The sequence below is a fragment of the Microtus pennsylvanicus genome, chromosome 14, assembly GCF_037038515.1.
Source record: "Microtus pennsylvanicus isolate mMicPen1 chromosome 14, mMicPen1.hap1, whole genome shotgun sequence".
Lineage (NCBI taxonomy): Eukaryota > Metazoa > Chordata > Mammalia > Rodentia > Cricetidae > Microtus > Microtus pennsylvanicus.
In genome coordinates this window covers 1,637,737-1,658,891 of record NC_134592.1, presented here as the reverse complement: position 1 = coordinate 1,658,891, position 21,155 = coordinate 1,637,737, and the positions used below count along the sequence as shown (strand labels likewise).

Below are 21,155 nucleotides of genomic sequence, written 5' to 3'. Positions count from 1 at the left end.
TCTTACAGTATGATATCAGAGAGTGACCTCATACTCTCTGATTCGGTCTGGCTATTCCTGATAAGTCTGAGGAACTGTGGCCATGCAGGAAGTGTTCTGAGGACAACTGAAGCCAAACATAAAGTCTGGTTTACTCAGAGAAATAAAAACAAGTGTTGGGCATTGTAGCACAGGCCCATAAACCCAGAGAACCAGGAGGTGTGGAAAATTCCTTTATGCTGTGTGAATATATCAGCGTGATTGGTTTAATAAAGAAGCTAATTGGTCAAAAACTGGACAGGTAGAGGTTAGGCAGGACTTGTAGAAAAAATGAGAGCAAAAGGAGGAGGAGGAAGGAAGAGTCTTAGAATCGTGAGGAGACCCAGAGGGAAGGAGATGAACTTGCCATATTTAGAAAAGGTATTAAGTCATTTAGCAGGGTGCAGATAAGTAACATGGGTTAATTTAAAATGTAAGAGTTAGCTAGTAACAAGCCTGAGCTATTGGCTGAACATATATAATTAATAATAAGTCTCAGTGTGGTTATTTGGGAACTGGCTGGCAAGATACAGAAAAGTTTGCCTACAAGGAGGCTGATATAAGAGACTTATTAGTTCATGGAAAGCCTGGGCTACAGAGTTAGTTCACTCTAACCTGAGTAAACGTCCCAAACTAGAAAGAGGCCTGGGGATACAGGGCAGTGGTACTTACCTAACATGTACAAGGCCCTATGTTCATTTCCCAATATTACAAAGTAAAAATAACATATGTAAATTAGGCACCAGAATCTGTATCAGCTCTGGTGGCATGTACCTCTATATGCTAAGCTGGCTCGCCAGCCTACATAACTGTCCATGAGCACAGTCTACTGCCTCACCCTGAGATTGAGGGAAGGTTGGCAAACACAAATTACATATTGTGTGCACCGCAGTAGCTTGGCATGTATGCTGTGCCATGATTACCACCCCTGATGAATTGTTCTTAGCTAGTGGTTTGCAAGATGCCTTGAGATCTCCTCTCTCACAGATATTAAGGGAACCGTCCATGGGATGCAGAAGCACCAACTATAGTTGCCCATGTTGTTTACGAGGTCTTCAGAATGTATTCATTCATAAAATAGATTTTACACTGTGGTCAATAGTTCTGTGTTTTCTTTACTCACTGCCCATGTGTTTGATGTTTTAAGGGTTCTTCATATCCATAAGATCATATTCATGAGGTCATACCCATGAGGTCATATCTGTGAGGTCATACCCATGAGGTCACATATATTTATTCTCTGAGTTTACTTCATTTCACTGAACATAATACATTTCAGATTCATACTTGCTGTTTTAAGTGGCATGATTTTCTTTTTCTAAGGCTGAATAGTATTTTCTTCTGTGTATGTGTGTGTGTGTGTGTATGTGATAATTTCATTTATCAAGAAAATACAGTTATTTTTGTATCTTGGCTCTTGTGAATAAAGCTGCAATGAAGAGTGGAATGCAAGGAATCCGTCAGACAATGTTATTTTCTCTGGTGAAATAGCTAAGGAAGTGAAAGATCTGTATGCCAAGAACCATGAAGTACCAGCAAAAGTAAAATTTAAAGACATGTAAATATGTCCCATACTCATGAATTGGAATAATTCATATTTCCTAAATGCTTAAACAGCTCAAAGTAATTTATAAATTAAATGCAATATGTATCAACACCCAGTTGCACTTTCCAGGAAAAGAAAAAGAAAACTTAAAATGTATAGAAACCATAAGTGACCTTGAATAGCTAAAACAATTTTAAGCAGAAAGGGAGAGAATCTGGAAGCATTATGTCTGACTCAAATTATTATCAAAACTGTAGTAATTAACAGGATGAAACAGAATTGAGGCCAGAGCTGAAATTTCCAATGAGTTTTTAATACAGAAACAAACATACACTTGGAGAGATTAGTGATTTCAACAAATGGTGTAGGGACAATGAATTACTACATTTTATAAAAAGGCAGATGTCATTGCATGTCTGTGTAGCACAAATAATAAAAACCCAGAAACAGAAATTGGGGTTCAATATGAAGATCAGAAAAGCAAAGCAGCCAGCCACTGGCTCTTACCTCTACCTCAAACCAAAATGGTGATCCTGCCTCCAGGAATCCTCAGAATGAGACTGTGTGTGAGAGCTATCTCCTCCTGTCTTATATTCCTCTCTAGTGCTGGGATTAAAGGTGTGCACCACCACCGCTCGGCATCTATGGCAAACTAGTGTGGCTGCTGAGATTAAAGGAGTGTGCCACCATTGCCTGGTTTTATGGCTGACTAGTGTGGCTGCTTTGCACTGACCTTCAGGCAAACTTTATTTATTAAAACACAAATAATATACCACTGTGTCTGTGATCTCGATAGATGGGAGGCCATGGCAGAAAGGTCAGCTCAAAGTCATTCTTATAAACACACTGAGTTCAAGAATAATCTGGGCTTAGACAAAACCCATCTTCAGAATAAAGCAAGCAAACAAACAAAAAAAACCAAAGCAGGCTTTCTCACTTAACACTAATTTCAATGCAGAATAGATTAAAGCTTTCTACATGAACTCTGAGAAATAGATGTAGAAGAACAGGTCCCCGATACTCTTGATAATGAGTTTAGGGATTTGAAACCAAAACCACAAGCCACAACAACAAAAAAAAAGGTGCTACTACATCAAAATAAAAAGTTTCTATCGAGCAAAGGAAGCAATGAAGAAAGTGAAGGAAACACACAGAATGAGAGGAAATACTTGGAAGCCATGTATCTGATAAAGGGTTAATAGCTCAATATTGGGATTTCTACAGTATTGTAATTGGAGCGGTGGGGCTGCGTCCCGGGCACCCGGCTGCCCACATGGCTAGCTTATGCCCCGAAATAATTACACGGAAACTGTATTCTTTTAAACACTGTCTGGCCCATTACTTCCAGCCTCTTATTGGCTAGCTCTTACATATTGATCTAACCCATTTCTAATAATCTGTGTAGCCCACGAGGTGGCTTACAAGGGAAGATCTTAACCTGCGGCTGTCTGGAGTGGGAGAATCATGGTGACTCTCTGACTCAGCTTCTTTCTCCCAGCCTTCTGTTCTGTTTACTCCACCCACCTAAGGGTTGGCCTATCAAATGGGCCTAGGCAGTTTCTTTATTAATTAACCAATGAAAGCAACAGATTCGAAAGAAATCACTCCCACGTCACTACAGATCAGAAAACAAACCAACAACAGCACCCCTCAAGTATTCTGACCTAAACATGAGTCAAACACCTGCACAGATGGCTTTCAAAGATGATACAAATTCACCAACCTATAACATGAAAATAGGTTCATCACGTTCAGTCATCAGGGGAATGCGACTCAACACAAGACAGGGCGCACACCCTGCAGGGTGTCAAAGGATAAGGACTGCTAACAATAGTCATTCACCTACTTATTATCTTACAACAAACCTTCAATTTCACCAAGAGCAGATGTGGCTGGCTATTCTTTTGTGTATGACGTGCTCAGAATCCATCACTTCCTAGATGTCAGCTTCCAGAAAAACAAGGACAATGTCTGCTTAGTCAGCTCTTTGTCACCTGAGCCACTGAGGAGCTGTTGAGCATGAAAGCCAAATAGATACAGGACTGAAGCATAGTGCATTATGTACAAATATCTATAGATATTTTTGAAAATTTATACATACTTACATTATAAATATGGTGGTGTATACATGTGTGTACGTAACTAGTATGTGTGTATCTACATATACGTGTATGTGTATGTATTCATCTATTATGTACTTCTCCATACATGGTCACGTGTGTGTGTGTGTGTGCGTGCGTGTGTGCGTGCACGCACATGTGTATACTGAATAGGAAAGAGATATTTAGTATTGGCTATTTCCTCATCTGGGCCAAGATATCCAAATCCCACATAGTCAGATGTTACACCACCAGCAGAATTTGTCTAGACAGTTCATTATTACGATAACACCACCTTATGCCTCTATGTGTAAGTATATTTATAATTTCAAGTACTTCTCATGCACGTAAGCATGCAATCCTCCAGGCAATGTGATCTCTACACTACTGACTCATTTCTCACAGGAGTTCAGTCAAATGTCAGCTGATCAAGGTGATGGCTTGCCAACGTTATATGCATAGGTCATAGGTTGGGTTCTTAGTCTAGAGATTAAGACTCCCCAGTGATATTCTCTCAAAAGCAGTAAGACTCTGTAATCATAACAACAGCCATAAAATGCCTATTACTTAGGAAGTGGTTCCAGGTAGCAATTACAGAATGGTCAAACTATAATTAATTCCATGTTTATGGGTGGATGACATAGAAAAGAGCCCATGATAGCTTTTCAAACTAACACACACTCTCATAGGATACATGCTTTTTCTAGGAGTGTTGTCTGATTCTTCTCCTCGCTCATGAACAGTTGTCCTAAGAGACTACTTTCATACTGCACCCGGGCTCTAAGCCCACTATGAGAACGGCCAATCTCTGGCACTAGAAAGCAACCTAACTGTAAAAGCAGGCTGTCTGCAAAGCACAGCTCTTCCCGCTCCTCCCTCCTTCTGTCTTACTCTACTCCAGCCACACTGAGTTCATGTCTTCCCTATTAAGACTGCCTCAGGCCCCAGTTGTGGCTTCCATACCAAAGCTCTCAGGCTGGCCTCCTCCACTGTACTGTCTTCTACACCTTCCTGCAAACATCCCATAGAGCCTTTCTTATGTGGCTTAAAAGGATTTTAGTTGATTGTTCGTGCTTTCTCTCCACTCCTTTGACCATGAGCGCTGACAGCCCGAAGCCCACATAGGTCTCCGCATCTAGCACAGTGGCCAGAGCAAAGCATGTGCTATGTTAATAAAGCAAGTGCTATGTTAATGAAGGAGGAAGCCCCGGGAAAACGAGTGACACAATGCGCACCAGATATCCCATTCCACTCGCTCAGTTCAGAGGACACATGGAGTTACTACTCCAAGCTTACATGCCAATGAGAAATGCAGGTAAATAACTGGGATACGCATAAAGGACTCTCACCGCATACAGAAGCAGGACCTGGCCAAATACAGGGCCGGGAAAGGCATCCTGAAGGAAAGAACATTTTGCTAAACTGAAAGAATGAGGAGTTATGCTGTAGTGAAATTAGAGGTGACCTCCCTGAAAGACCGTGTCCAAGCCACAGGAAGCAGCTGTAGAAAAGCCTGGAGTGGAGCAGGACTTTGAAGTCCAGAATTGCAGGAGAGAAGAGAGGTATATGGCATGTTGTGGGAGAAAGGGGGGGCTCACAAAGGCAAGGCACAGTCCACATTTAGGCTGATGGGCTGCAATGGGTGCCAGGTGAGTAGCATATTATGTATGTTTTTTTCAAAGATCTCTTCTCCTGTCCAGGGAAGAGAGAATTGTAAGGAAACAGTGCAGGAAAAAATTCCATAGTGTCACCATCGCTCAGCAGAGAGGAAAAGTACCTTGGATTAAGGCATTATCACTACAACAAAGACCAAAAATGTCAGAGCATTGAAGGGACCTGGCAGATGATGGGACCCTAAGTGAAGGACCTCACTGTGGATTCTCTAGCTAGGAAGCAGCAGTGGGAACCCCAGTGGTTATTCCCATTATTCTTCCTACTGGACTTCAGGAAACCTGGACTGAGACCAAAATGGCCAGCAATACTATGAAGTGAACAGTAGCCTCAGAAGTGGTGAGAGTAGCCAGGGGTGGGGGCTATTGTCAAAAGAAAAAGGGGCCTGGGACATGGCCACACAGAACAGAAATACCTACGGGGAAGGATGAAGAGAGACTGGAAAGCATAGAACAGTTTGAGCTTTCCAACTGAAGGTGAAATTTGTATCATAAAAAATACGAGGAAATGTGAGAAGGAGGTAGCATTTTGTAATACCCAGATAATAATAACACACTCAGTCCTGTGGGAGAAACAAGGTAGAAAGGCTGTTGGTGGGAGGGTGGGGTGGTTCACGCTGCGCATGCACACAGCTAGGATACCCAGGAAAACACATAGTGCCTACCCTGAACAGTTAGCTATGAAAACAGCTCCCATAGTGCTTGCAATGTGTTGGCAATCATAAGTGACCCGGAGCTTATTTACAAGGTGTGTAGGCTATATGAAAATCCTGCCCCAGTGTGTGGAGTCCTGGAACCAATGCCCCAAGGACACAGAGGGATGACTGCCCAAACGTGATGTAAACAAGGTAGCTGCAGAGCAGGTTACAGACCTGGGGCAGGACAGGGAAGGAGACAGCACACTTAGCAACAACTTCTAATTGTTCTTGATTTTATGTAGTGAGAGAGACCGGGGCCTGCACAATAGCCAGAAGGAATGATTCAGGGTGAGAACTGCAGACAGCACAGTGGGAAAGGCGATGGGGCCGGGCCAGCAAGGAAGATCTCTGGTCACGGGGGTCACCCTCCTGTCCTAATGGAGAACGGTATGGAGCGGGGAACAGGAAGCCACTATGCTCTGATACCATCAGCTGATTCGCCGAGCACCTACTATGCGACAGTCAGCGTGTGTATGTGGACACTGTGTGCATCCTAGTTTAGCTACTACTGCTCTCCTCCAACTTTATGGGCGAGATCATGAGGTAACTTACTCACTCAAGCAAACCCAGCCACAATTCTATTCAATATTTCCCCAACACTTTACAATTATAGACTTACCCCAGTTCATAGCAATGGGATCTTGACGTGTAAACACCCCAATAACATGTGAGATGGGGGAGATAGAATCCCTCATCCAACAACTCTCTATTTTACACAAACAAAGAAACACTTCTTAAGACAGGACATGAGTCCAGGTCACCACTGATCTCTATAAAATAAACACTTCTAAGGGAGGCTAGAGTTCTCACAGAGGACCACGGCACTAGCAGGAGGCTCGAGTTCTCACAGAGGACCACGGGCTAGCAGGAGGCTAGAGTTCTCACAGAGGACCACGGGCTAGCAGGAAGCTAGAGTTCTCACAGAGGACCACGGCACTAGCAGGAAGCTAGAGTTCTCACAGAGGACCACGGGCTAGCAGGAAGCTAGAGTTCTCACAGAGGACCACGGCACTAGCAGGAAGCTAGAGCTCTCACAGAGGACCACGGGCTAGCAGGAAGCTAGAATTCTCACAGAGGACCACGGCACTAGCAGGAGACTAGAATTCTCACAGAGGACCACGGCACTAGCAGGAGGCTAGAGTTCTCACAGAGGACCACGGGCTAGCAGGAGGCTAGAGTTCTCACAGATGACCACGGCACTAGCAGGAAGCTAGAGTTCTCACAGAGGACCACGGCACTAGCAGGAGGCTAGAGTTCTCACAAAGGACCACGGCACTAGCAGGAAGCTAGAATTCTCACAGAGGACCAAGGGCACTAGCAGGAAGCTAGAGTTCTCACAGAGGACCACGGGCTAGCAGGATGGTTATGACACAGTAGAGCACTCAAGGTCAGAGAGGCGGTTCCTGATACACGAGGAGGTGATCTTCAATTAGTGCTGACCCAGCTTTTGTGGCAGGATGACATAAAGATGATATCTAAATGTAAGAAACCATGTCCTTAAGCTACAGGTTTATATAAAGCAATAAAGGAACATTTTGCTTTTGGTTTTCAGAAGAAAGGATTCTCCTTTAGCGTACATTTGTGGTGCCTGAGTTATGAGCCTGGGACACTTAGGCCAGCAGCCTAAAACAACAGCTCTGCAGAAATGCTAAGACCAGAGTTCTCAGCTCAGCACATCAAAGTGCACAGTCTAGCATAGTTGCTGGATCAACTGATTGCTTTTCATCTGCGCTGAACTCTTGGTTTCTGGTTTCCTAGGACAACAGCACGGATCTGTCTTCCTTAAGCCCCGTTCACCTTCAGCAACAGCAGAAACAGCAGACCTTCATTTCCAGAAGCCATAGAAAGTCATTATAAAAGGAACATGTTCCACACTTGTTGAACTGACTGCCCACTCTCTGTGGAATCCCAATTTGTTGCCTCTCTGTCCAGCTCTCGGATGGTATTGCTAAATCACTAGGCACAGGAGTGAGCGATTGAGATGGTGAAGGTGAGCATTGCCACCTCGTTCCTAACGCCAAATGAAACCATTCCAGGGTTTCATCATTGAGCATGACTGTCTCTTCAGGTTTCTGGTGGACATTTTTCATTAAGTTTTGAAAATTCCTTCTCTTGCTTATGCTGGACAAGAAAAAAATGGAAAAGGCAACAATCGAAGATCCTATCTTCAGAAAGTTGAAAAAAGAAACAAAGCAAACTTAGAGTAATTACAAAAGAAAACAATTGAAATAAGAAAGTCAGTGGACCATAAACCAAACAACAGGAAAAATAATAGTATAAAAATAGTAGCATTAGCTGGGTGGTGGTGGCGCATGCCTTTAATCCCAGCACTCGGGAGGCAGAGGCAGGTGGATCTCTGTGAGTTCGAGGCCAGCCTGGTCTACAAGAGCTAGTTCCACGACAGGAACCAGAAAGCTATGGAGAAACCCTGTCTCGAAAAATCAAAAAAAAAAAAAACACAACAAAAAATAGTAGCATTAAATAATAGTATCAAAGTTCATTTCTGGTAAACAGATGTAAAATTGGCAAATATCTAGAAGACTGAGGAGAAAGTCAGAAATTAACTACTCCAGGAGGGGGCACAGCAGAAAGACTTTAGATGCTCTATGGACAATAATGAGACCACACAACCTGCTCTCAGCATAAACCTTAAAACCTGGATCAGAGATCAAGTTTCCCTGGGAAGAATCAGACAGTCATCATTTTCAGGCTTTGTAACACATGATCTCAATCAAAACAGCTGCACTTTGTCCCAGTGGCTCAAGAGCGGCCAATGACAACAGGCCGCTTCTGGTAGCCACGGCAGCTGGTTCCAGGACCGGCTTCCTCTTGGTTAGTATCAAACTCCACCCATGTTCACACCTCTTAAAGAAATGGAATTGGATCTGCATACATTCTATGTGTATCTTCATCATTCTTTCAAGTCACCTGCACATCACTTATGAAGCTTAATTCAACGCAAATGCTATGCCAGTGGCTGTTACAGCTCTCCATTGTGAGACCATTGTGATGAGAAGCAACAGCTCTATGCATGCTCAGTGCAGCCGTTTTGCATGCAGTTGACTGAGTGCAGAGAGGAAGAAGCAACCACAGCTCTGGGTGAGAGAAGTCAAAAGCATATGTCTCTTGTAGTCTCATTTATCGGTGTTTGCAGGCCACAAGTCATAGGGGTAACAGATCACACATACAATCGAGAAAAAAGATATGTCTCAATATATCTAAGGAGGCTTCAGGACCAATGGGCTCCCTTATGCAGCCAATAACAGACAATAATAAGGTATGGGACAAAACAAGGACACTGCTTTAGGCTGTGATCAAAGATGACTGGGGTGTAGAAGACTGCTCCTTGGCTGGCCTACTGTTTAGGATTGCTCCATGGAGAGGCGCATCCTCTGATCACTCTGGATCTCTGAGTTCAAAGCCAGTATGATCTACGTAGTGAGTACCAGGTCAGCCAACTGCCTGGGTTACATAGTGAGACCCTGTCCCAAAGAACAAAGAAACAAAACAGTATCTTAGCTACTAGGTAAGGCTCAAAGCTCAGTCACAGATAAATTCACAGATGAACTGATGCCTAAATGAGTTTTCCCATGGTGGAGCTTGTCGGACAGAAGTAGTCACTGGGGACACTGTCTTTGAAGGCTGTAGCTTCCCCATGGGCACTGTCTTTGAAGGCTGTAGCTTCCCCATGGGCACTGTCTTTGAAGGCTGTATTTCCTCCATGGGCACTGTCTTTGAAGGCTGAGGTTCCTCCATGGGCACTGTCTATGAAGGCTGAAGTTCCTCCCTGGGCACTGTCTTTGAATGAAGGCTGTAGCTTCCCCATGGGCACTGTCTTTGAAGGCTGTAGCTTCCCCATGGGCACTGTCTTTGAAGGCTGTATTTTCTCCATGGGCACTATCTTTGAAGGCTGTATTTCTTCCCTGAGCACTGTCTTTGAAGGCTGAGGTTCCTCCATGGGCGGTGTCTTTAAAGGCTGTACAGCCCCCCCAACCCGGGGAATTGTCTTTCAGGGTTGTAGCTCCTCCTAGGATCTATTTTATCTGTTTCCTGGCAACCATGGATCTGAGCAGATAACTCATCATATACCCTCTGCCTGTGTAACTAGAAGAACTGGGGCCAAGTAGCCCTTCACAGAAACAAAAAACCAAGTAATACAATTATCAACTTTGAATACAATCTGTTTCTAAACAATTTCTCAGTCAGCAACTGAAAGGGAGGGCAAGCAGGAAAATGAAAATCTTTTCCTTCTTTGTCCAATCCTCTGCGTCTGTGCTGTAAAGGATGGCAACGAGGGCACTCTTTTTCTGTTGTTTTTGTCATGGTTTATCCACAAGTCTCCAATTCTAAGCACACCACAGTTAAGTTTTGCATGTGTAAAATCTTCTGTTCCTTTTTGATGCTTCTCCACACAGTTCGGTAATAAGAACATGGGAAGCTTTCTCACCATTCTCAATCCTCAAGAAGGCAGAAACAAAAACAACGTCTTTGCCAAGGAACCTTCAAATCTAAGGAATCAAATCCATTTGATTTATCTCATTTCAAAAATTCTGAGAAAGAAAGGCAGGGATACATAGCCAGAGGACTGTGTGTGTGTGTGTGTGTCTGTCTGCTGTCTGTGTGTGTGTGTGTGTGTGTGTGTCTGTCACAGTGTGTGTATGTGTATTCATGTGTATATGTCTGTCTGTCTGTCGTTTTGTGTGCATGTGTGTCTCTCTCTGTGTGTGCGTGTCTTGTGTGTATGAGTGTTCTTAATCTAACGCTATAGTACATGCAATAATGTTTTGCTTTTTTTTTTTTTTTTGGTTTTTCGAGACAGGGTTTCTCTGTGGTTTTGGAGTCTGTCCTGGAACTAGCTCTTGTAGACCAGGCTGGCCTCGAACTCACAGAGATCCGCCTGCCTCTACCTCCCAAGTGCTGGGATTAAAGGCGTGCGCCACCACCGCCCGGCTTAGTACATGCAATAATGATAGGAAAGAAAAAGAACTTGAAACAATTATCTGAGTTCACTAATCTCACGGATTTCCAAAAAGAAGAAGGAAAACCAAATCTGTAGGCAGATATCTGTTAACACCAACTCTGACCTCCAGTTTTAAAACTAAGCTCTTTTCAAGCTCTGAAGTTCATTTCAAAAGTTTCTCCCATTGTTACAAGAGTAATTTTAATTAAAATAAACTCCAGCATGCATGCACACACAGAGATAGGCAGTATATATATGTGCGTGTATGTGTGTGTGATGTGCATGTGTGCTTGTGTATGCTAAGTGCACACGTATAAACACTAGAGGAAGACACAAAACACCCAGCTGTATATTCTCCACCTTATTCCCCTGAGACAGGGTCTCTCACAGTATTAAGAGCTAGGCTGGCAGTCAGCAAGCCCCAATGATCCTCCTGTCTCTGCCCCCAGAACTCTATGGCAAAGAGTATTGAACTCAGGCTCTCCTGCTTGGGCAGCGGCACTCTTTCTTACTGAGTGAGCCATTTCTGCAGTCTTGGCTACACTTGCTTTTAAAGGAAGATCACCAGATGGGTTTCAGTAGAGATGCACATACTTCTCATGATCCTAAGCATAGCATTAGCAGCGTGCAAGCAGTAGCTTCTCCAATACCCATGTCAGTACCAGCTGCAGAACTGAATGCTGTTGAAGGCATCCACACGACTGGTCTGTCACACACTCCAGCTTTTGTCCCGAGCTGGAGAGGTGGCTTCTGGGGTGAACATGAATGCAGCACAAGCCTGACAACCCGTGGAACTCATATTTAAAAAAAGCCAGGTGTAGAGATTTGCATCTGTATTCAGCATTTCTATGGTGCGATGGGAAGTGGAGACATGAGACTTTCCCCTAAGTGTGCAGACCAGCTAGTCTGTAATATGAAGTGCAGGAGAAACAAGAGAAATCCTATCCCAGCCACCAACTCCTCAACCTGCTCTCCGTGCCTCACACATGCTCACTCATGCACATATGTTCATTGTCCCCCATCTCACACACACACACGCACATACAAACACACACACATGCACGCACACACTAATCATTCTAACCTTCATACTCTACCTCTCTGTTTTTCTCATATATACTTCATTTAGATGTATGTATCTGTATATGCAACAAGTCTTGAAAAAATGGGAAACCTTATAAAAACATTGAGAGAGAAAAAATTAAACTCATTAGTTGGCTAAGTGAACACTACAGGAATGCAGCTCTAGTTATAATCTGTAAAACAGTCAACCCTATGCTACTGAGGGAGGAAGAAGATACTTCTTGGCATCAATACTGGGGGGCAAATTTGTACCATCATCCAAGGGGTTTGACCAGAATGTTTACTTCTGGTGATCTATCCTGGAGAAACAAGAACACATGCTGCATGGGCATACAGTGACAGCTATTGCCTTATTAATAATGAGAGGAGAGAAGAGAGAGAGAGAGAGAGAGAGAGAGAGAGAGAGAGAGAGAGAGAGAAGAGAAGAGGAGAGGAGAGGGGAGGGGAGGGGAGGAAAAGAGAGGAGAAGGGAGGCGAGGAGAGGAAAAGAGAGGAGAAGAGAGGAGAAGGAAGGGGAAGAAAGGAGAGGAGAGGGGAGGGGAAGAGAGAAGAGGAGAGGGGAGGGGAGGAGGGGAGAGAAGAGGAGAAGAGAGGAGAGGGGAGGGGTGGGGAGGGAGGAGAGGAGAGGAGAGGGGAGAGATAGGGAGGGAGAGGAGAGGAAAAGAGAAGAGAGGGGAGGGAAGGGGAGGAGAGGAGAGAGAAAGAGGGGGGGGAGGAAAAGAGAGGGGAGGAGAGGAGAGGAGAGGAGAGGGGAGGGGAGGGAAGGGAAGGTGAGGGGAGTTAAGAGGAAGGGGAGGGGAGGTAAGAGGAGGAGAGGGAAACGAAGGTGAGGGGAAGGGAGAGAAGGGGAAGGGAAAGGAAAGGAGGGAAGGAGAACACTACCCTAATGACACTAAGCCATGTCTCAAAGCAGAAGGCTGTGTTTTAATAGCTGACAACCATGGCAGCCCCAAGTAGGGTCTGGTAGAGACTCAACATTTCCAGGCTGGGGTTCAGTCTCCACATGGGAACAGAAATATCACGTTTAGATTATGAATTGCACACTGTCTATGCAAGGCCAGGAGTGGGAATTGAGTAGCCAGGATCTTTGGTGTTTCATAGTCCAATAGACAGCTCTAGAAAACCTCCATATACTAGCTCTGAAGACAGCTCTAGAAAACCTCCGTATACTAGCTCTGAAGAACTGCACGAAAGCCTGATGCACCTGGGGCTTTAGGGAGGAAAAACATCCTATAAAACAAATCAAAGTCTCAAATTATGTCTGCTAGTGTAACCAGGAAACCTATCCTGTAATTAAGCCCAGAACCAGTCCAGAATCCACAACTCTTGAAAAAAATAGTAGGAACACACACACACACACACACACACACACACACACACACACACAATTTGCCCAGTTCCAGGTAGAGAGATCCTGCAGACGAAACAAGCCCAGACCTTGAGGAAACAAGCCTTACAAACAACCACAGTGAGCTGGGCTCCAAAGTGTCTGTGCCCAATGATCTAAGGAAATCTACTATCTCTGAAATAAGACATGGCAGAAAAGGCTGGGAATCAGAAGGCTGGACAGTGTAAGGCTGTTTGGGAGCTGATAGCTCTGTCAGCCAGTGTAGCCTCGCCCATGGCTCCAGATCAGTAAAAGACACCGTCTCAGAGACAAAACAAATGACAACAAAACCCAGGTGGCTCGTGCCTGAGAGATGATACCTGGGTTAATCTCTGGCCTCTGAGCACATGTGCTCACATACCTATGTACCTGTACATACAAGTACAAACACATATACACATGAGAGAATTTTTGGAAAACTGAGATAAAAGCACTGATAAAAAGCTACTAAAGTAAGAATAGTGAAGGTTTAAAGGGAATCCTTGTACATTTTTGGTGGTAACTTGTTAGTCCAGACGTTATAAAAACTGACTTAGCAAGTTCCCCAGAAAGCCAGAGATGGAGCTACCATATGACCCAGCAAGTCCACTACTGCCCATGTGAACACGAGAATGAAGTTTGTGGGCTGAAAGAAACATCCACACTCCCATGTTCATTGAAGTGTTAGCATAACAACTAAGATATGCTCTCAGTTTACAGGTCCATCAGGAATTATGGTAGGTATGCATAGTGGAGTTCTGAAGTAAATCTGTCATCTGAAACAGCAATGACAAATACACTTTGTTAACTGAAATAAGCTAGCACACACAGACAAATATCTTTTCAGCTTACTTACATAGGAAAGATAAAAGACAGAACCAAAGTGTATAAAGTAGCAGCTATGAGAGGCAAGAAGAATCAGGGCGATGCCAGCCAAAGGATCCCCAACTTCCAGCTGGAGAAAAGGAATACATTTAAGAGATGCATAGTGACATCACAGTAACAATAGCTAACAAAAGCTGTGTATTCAAACACTGCTAAGACGGATTCTAAATGTTTCATCCACAGACAGTAAGTCAATACACATGCCAGATGACTTGATTTGGCCATTCCACCAATGCACACACATATCAAACAAATTCTCAACCATAAGTATATAAATTCCTGTCATTTAAGATAGGCAAATATTTTAAAATTTGAAGTATTTGGGGCCAAAGTGAGACAACCACAATAAACTCAAAGGAGGTACAGGAGGAAATAAGTTTTGACAAAGCTACATATACAATACGTGGACAGTGATATTCTTCTATGTAGAGCTACCAACATAAGTATACTTCTGGGTGAAGAGACAAACAACTAGCAGACAGAAGGAAGCCCTCAAGATGGTCACATGCCAGATGCTGCCAATGCTGTTCTTGAGAAAGTGGATCTTTTGTGCTTGCTTTATTTCCCTTCCTGGGCTTTGTTCTTTATCTTCAACAACAAACAAATAATAAAGAAGCCATCAGGGTAAAGATAATAAAACTGATATAAACACTACCCACAGAATGTCATTTACTATTTTAAGAAATGGCAAGTTGGGAGGCGAGAGAATCAAGTGCAGAATCTTGGGGAAACTAAACAGAGACACACAGAAAGATGGCAGTTCCACATAGAAACAATATTAATGTTTTTTTAATGTCCTCACTTTATAGTTATAATCAAAGCATAAATGTCAATAAATCAACCAGCCCTGGAAGAAACTGGCCACTTCTTTAACCTGTATCTTTCAACTTTAAATCTATTAAATTGAAAACAACACCCCAGTTCCCTCAGATTAGAAAATCAAGAATCCATTTTCCACCAAAAGTTAACAGAAACTGATAAGTCATCAGTTTTTAACCTGTGGGTTGTGAGACCTTTTGGAGGGTGGAACAACCCCTACACAGAAGTCTCATTCCAGATATCATGCATATCTGATATTTACATTATGATTCATAACAGTAGCAAAATTACAGTTAAACAATAGCAATGAAAATAATGTTATGTATGGGGTCACTACAACATGAGGAACTGTGTTAAAAGGTTGCAGTTTTAAGAAGGTTGAGACCCATTGCAGTAAGTGAACAAAGTTTATTGTTCAGTCAAAACTCTAAAAGTACCTGTTTCTTATGGAAATCCTTTAGGGCTGTTTCATAGCCTTCCTCCAACCGACTGAAAGCAATTCCTACGTCTGTGGTCCACCATATTTGTGAGCCAGTTAGAGCCACCTGAGCTGGGAAGTCCAAAATCCATAGCTCTCTAGGTTTCTCCTCATAGGCTCCGAGGGCTTCCGCGATCACCTGGCGCACTGTTTCCTTCATGGTCTGTTCAAGCCGCAGAAGCCAGCTTTCCACCTAGGAAGAGAATTGAAAGGTGGCAGCACAGGCTTCAAGCAACAGCACTGCAGCTGGACTTCCTGCCACTCCTCTGCGAGACACACAGCGAGCACAGAGGGGAACTCAACCACTAAAGGACCAAGGCTCTCCCAGTGCTAGCCTTTCTACCTCTCAAATTACAGCTAACTCTGCAACCTCTCAGTGGGTAAACAGCTTCTCTAAACAGAGGACGTTGTCTTTCATTCTTTGGCTTTGCAGATAAAGGGGTTCTACATGAGAACTCCTCTCCTGAATGTCTGAGAAGTCAAACATCACGAAACACCATGACCCCCTGTTAAGGCATGAGCTGGAGCCTAGAGCCTTGGGAATCATGATTTTAAGAATTGTATTTCTCATTATGTTTTATTCTCCTGGAAGCTCTCCTCTAAAAAGCTTCACAGTGCTTAGTCTTAAGCCGCAGTGTTTTCAGTAAATATCTTAATTATATTCCTCCTGGCTCCAGTCCTCACACTCGTCAGGAATTAGACAGCAGGGCGGTGTGGGAGACAACTGCTGATTTGTGAAAATCAATCTTTCTACAAACTTCACTTCCAGTTCATGTCGCTCCCATAGATACATTCTGGCCAATTTTCCATGCTGTTCAAATCGCTTTGCTATATTGATCCATGCATCTGTTTGTAGTTGGTCATATAACTACGAGGCTATACAGATTGCACATAGTAGAACCTAACAGTAAAATGGCTATAATGAGAACATTCCCAGGGCCTCAGGAGATGAGGAAGATGGTTCAGCTGATCTCCTTCCCTGGCTCCCTGAGGATGGCAACAGCGTTTGACCTCCTGGGAACTGGAATGATGCACGAATGAGCTGAGTACTTTCTTCTTGAGGGGCAAAGGGAACACTAGCCATGGTCTGTCATCTGCTATGAGTGACTTTCCTGGCTTCCGAGCTGGGCTTTAGTAACATTTACAAGTTATGGTCCCTAATCTAGCTGGTCGGTCCTGTATTTCTGCCTTCACCATGAAGCACAGCACCCCCCAGGCCATCAGACAATAAGCATCCTCAGGAGACAGTAACTGCTGGAGCATCTCTTTTGTCCTCAGGAGTCCCACGAGGGAAGACTATGGGCGGCCTGTCACAGCAGTCTGTTTTCAGATGACTATGCCAACAACAGCAACTCAAGTGTAGGATTTCATGACCCGACCGAGTTCTGTTTGCAGGATCCTACCCTTTTGAAACCTCTTGACATTCTGTCCAGCCTAAGATGAAAATGACCACAACTGGTTCTTACTAATCATATATACCCTCATTTCTTCAACGAGACAAGGGCCGTGGCTTCATCTCTGATTGCTAAAATCCCAACCTGATGCATAATAGGCTTTCAATAAATAAATTTAACAGACTAAATTGGGAAGAACCAATCATAAAAGTGTGGGAAAGCATAAAAAGACAAAACAAAAATTTTAAAATATATAAAACAAAGGTAATTAGAAAATGAATTCTATATAGGCTCAGAAGTTTCTAGCACAAGCTACTTCTATAGAATAAATTAGAGCCCTATGAAATCTTCCAGTATCCAGGATTCCTGCTAGTGACAACCACATCCATCAGTTGAATGATCTTCCTCTGGGCACCATGCCAGCTGATGAACAGTCTGCCGGGGAGGCAGCAGACAGCCACGTACTTTTGTCAAGATAGTTTATGGTGACTTTTTCTAATCACTATAATAATATCCTAAAAAGCCCAAGAGATCAAAAATATGTTTTAATCAGAGTATCCTACCATCTGCTTCCCCTTCATTTGGCAGAGATTTCTGGTACAATATTAAAAAGTTATCAGTGAGGAGTAAAGAGAACCCTAGTAAAATAAGTTTGCAATGGTGCTTTTGCAAAGAATACTTCAAGAAAGCTGTCGCCCAGGCCTAAGAGGGTCACTGATAAAAACTGAAGCTATTCAAGCCTCATCAAAAAGAGTGCAAGTCCTGCCCTGGTTAGCTTTGACCAACTTGACTCAAGCTAGAGACAATCAAGATAAGGAAACCTCAACTGAGAAAATTCTCTCACCAGATGGCCTGTAGGTAAGCCTGCCACAGCATTTTCTTGATTAATTATTGATGCGGGAGGGCTCAGTTCACTATGGTTCTTACCAACCCTTGGCAGTGGTCCTGAGTTATGTAAGGAAGTATTCTGAGCAAGCCATGGGTAGCAAGTCAGTAGGCAGTGATCCTCCATGGCCTCTGCCTCAGTTCCTGCCTCCAGGCTCCTCCCCCGTCTTCCTTCAGTGATGGAGTGTTACCAGAGAGTTGTGAGATGCGGTGACACTTTCCTCCCCAAGCTGTTGCTGACCATGGTTGTTAGCACAGCAATAGCTAAGACAGCTAAGCTATCAGACTGTATTTAGAGCTGTCATCTAGCAAAATGGCTCTTCCTTGTGGCTAGCTGTAAGAATGTTCTCAGGAGAGTGGGGACTACGCTTAGCTAACTGCACAGTAGCTGGGTGAATAGCATCATGCTGGTAGACTCTGTCAACCTTACTCACTAACTCAAGCAGTCAATCACAGATTCACATCAGAATGCCCAACCACAACGCCTCTTCCCTTCCCACAGCCTCTGGGCCGACCTGAGCAGCGTACACTGGTCAGAGATCCCGAGTCCTACGCATCTGTCACCGTCCCTTTTGTCAGCTGAACTTCAAACCTTGCGGACCCCCTGCTGATGCCAAAACTGGATGAGTAGGAGCCGGGCAGGAAGAGGAGCTCCCTGGCACACTGGAGACGATGCACAGCGATGTCCCAGCATGGAATCAATGAGAGCTTGATTTTTAACAGGACGTAAATTGTCTTGTTGGTTCAATTCAACCTTTAGGATTGCCTGAAAATTACCTTTTTTTGCATAGAAAACCTTAAAATCGAATCTTACATGGCCTATGCATTCACACCCGTCCCGGAACAGGACATACTCCTTTTCTTTGCTGAACATCCCGATTGCTTTGTGTGTGGGAACTTCTGGATTATCTTCAAACTGCAGATCCGAGAGGCTGTCAAAGAGTTTGACAAGGTGGCATGTTACCTAAGACCAGAACATGAGAGAAGCTGAATGTTTCTTGCTGTACATGTACCCTGGTAAATCAGAAACAAAGGCATATTAAGTTACTAACTTTTCTTCATAAATTTCCAGGATGATCTCAAAATTAAGGTCATTATTAAGATACCAGTACCTGAGATGAAGCTGGCAGAGGGGAGCGAGGCATTCTGATCCCACTGTCATATATAGCTGGGTGAGTGCTCACTATGCAAAGCAATCATTTTCTACTCAGAGTCTGAAGGTTTACCAAGCTGTCTTTGTGTACCATAACTGTGGACAACAATCTTTGTATACCACAACTGGGGACAACAGTCTTTGTGTACTGCAACTGGGTACATCAACTTTTACTAGAACGCCTATGGTCAAACTTCTAAAATTTAAATTTATATTATTGGTCTGAAGTATGAAAAAATAGTAAAATATCTAAACAAACATACAAAGTAGACAAAATCTTATGGTTTGGGGTCTACTGACACTTTTTTTAGGTGGGATGCTTTGAGTGGATGACGTTTCTTTATTTTGATTTGTTAGGTAAGTTTTCCAAGTCAACATTGCTGAGTCTGAACGGCAAATTTGCATTCACAGGTCCAAGACACATTAATAACAACTGCATTCCCATGTTCTTGCTTCTCACAAGCTGTATCCTTCAAAGGAAACTTGCATTGAATGTGATGTGCTTTATTAAAATTGGACAAACTGAAGTTAAAATAAGAGACAAATCCCAGTATTTGTCTCAAGAGGTCAGTCTGAATAAATATATCTAACTGGTCTCCAAATATAAGTCCCGAGCTGGCCACACCCTCCATCCATTGAACCCACTAATAAAAGTCATGACTGGCATTTCATCTAGGAACAGTGCCTAGCATTGCCATGGAGGAATGGAAAGAAAGGCAGCTCGTCAGGAGGTGGATCAGTCATCAGGAGGTGGACCAGAAATCAGTCAAGCCACACATCTCCTTTGAAGAAGACTAAGTAAGAGCCAGAGATGGGCTCAGGGAAAAGTGCCAGTAGCACAAACTCATGGTACCGTGACACATGTTTCATGTTTCCTCAACAAATTAAATAGGATCACCAAGAAACCATCAATACATCCTGAAAACTGCCACTGAAACAGACAGTTATATACCAATGCTCCTTCCATTAGACACAGTCACCAAAAGAAAGAAGCAATCAAGTATCTATTCAGATAGATGAATAAACAAATTGTGCATGGTATATACTGTGGAATATTACTCAGCCATATGAAGGTGTGTGTGTGTGTGTGTGTGTGTGTGTGTGTGTGTGTGTGTGCGCGCGCACGCGCGACAACAAAGGCTGTGAGTGCTAGCACATGCCCTTATCCTAAAACTAAGGAAATGGAGGCCGAAAGACTGAGTTCCACTACAGCCTGGGATACACAAGGAGACTCTGTCTCAGAAAACTAAAGGCTAGGATGTAAACTCAGTGGTAGAACACTTGCTTAGTACACACAAGGTCCTGGGTTCGATCTCTAGCTCAGGAAAATAAGTCAACATAATATGAATGAACCTGGAAAACACCGAGCTCAAGGACAATAGTAGCCTCTCATTCAATCCTGTCAACTATATAATCATTCACACAAAATACCAAGAATGGGCAAATCCATAGGGACTGATGGTTGGCCAGTGTTTCCTAGCGATTCTAGGGAGACAGACATAGGTAAGCAAGGTGATTGATCCTGAGGTTTATTTGGGGCGATAAAATGTCTCAGATGTAGAAGAAAGGTGATGTAGCAATTGCATAATAATAGAAATGTGCAAATAACACTGTATCTTTAATACAGCTGATGTTTTGTGATATGAATTTTACCTCAGTGGAAAACAAAAGCTGTTGCCATGGCAACGTTTCCCAGCACACAGGCTTCATCTCTGCCACAAGTGTCTCTCAACCCATACTTAGCATGGCTTGGTATGTAACAGCAGCTTCTAGAAACAACAGCAGCTGCCTATGTCATCTGCCTGACCAGCCCACCAGTGTGGGAAAGACTTTCCTTTGGGGTGATTTCATCTTTTAAAATCTTCCACCTTTACACATTGCTACATTCTCAGTTTTAGCATAAAGGACAACAGCATCAGGACCTCTTCAAGTCTGAAAGAGATGGCTTCCTGAGACATGTGTTTACTGCAGGCACAGGGAGAGTGATAGGCAGCAGATCGCTACCTGGGTTATTATAGTCTCCTCCACCCTGCACATTACCCAAAGGACATCTGTACACAGACCATCTCTGCAGTAATCTAACCATCTACTCCCCATCCAA

General features: G+C 43.5%; 1 protein-coding gene across 1 annotated transcript in view; it reads right to left on the bottom strand.

The window, feature by feature from the left end:
• Dnah11 (dynein axonemal heavy chain 11) overlaps window positions 1-21,155 on the bottom strand; it is a 315,059-nt gene that overhangs the window by 221,784 nt on the left and 72,120 nt on the right. The window contains exons 29-30 of the mRNA XM_075947535.1: window positions 18,716-18,865; window positions 15,582-15,815 (exon numbers count right to left, since the gene is read on the bottom strand). Coding sequence (XP_075803650.1) covers window positions 15,582-15,815; window positions 18,716-18,865 — 384 coding nt within the window. The remainder of the gene's footprint in view (window positions 1-15,581; window positions 15,816-18,715; window positions 18,866-21,155) is intronic.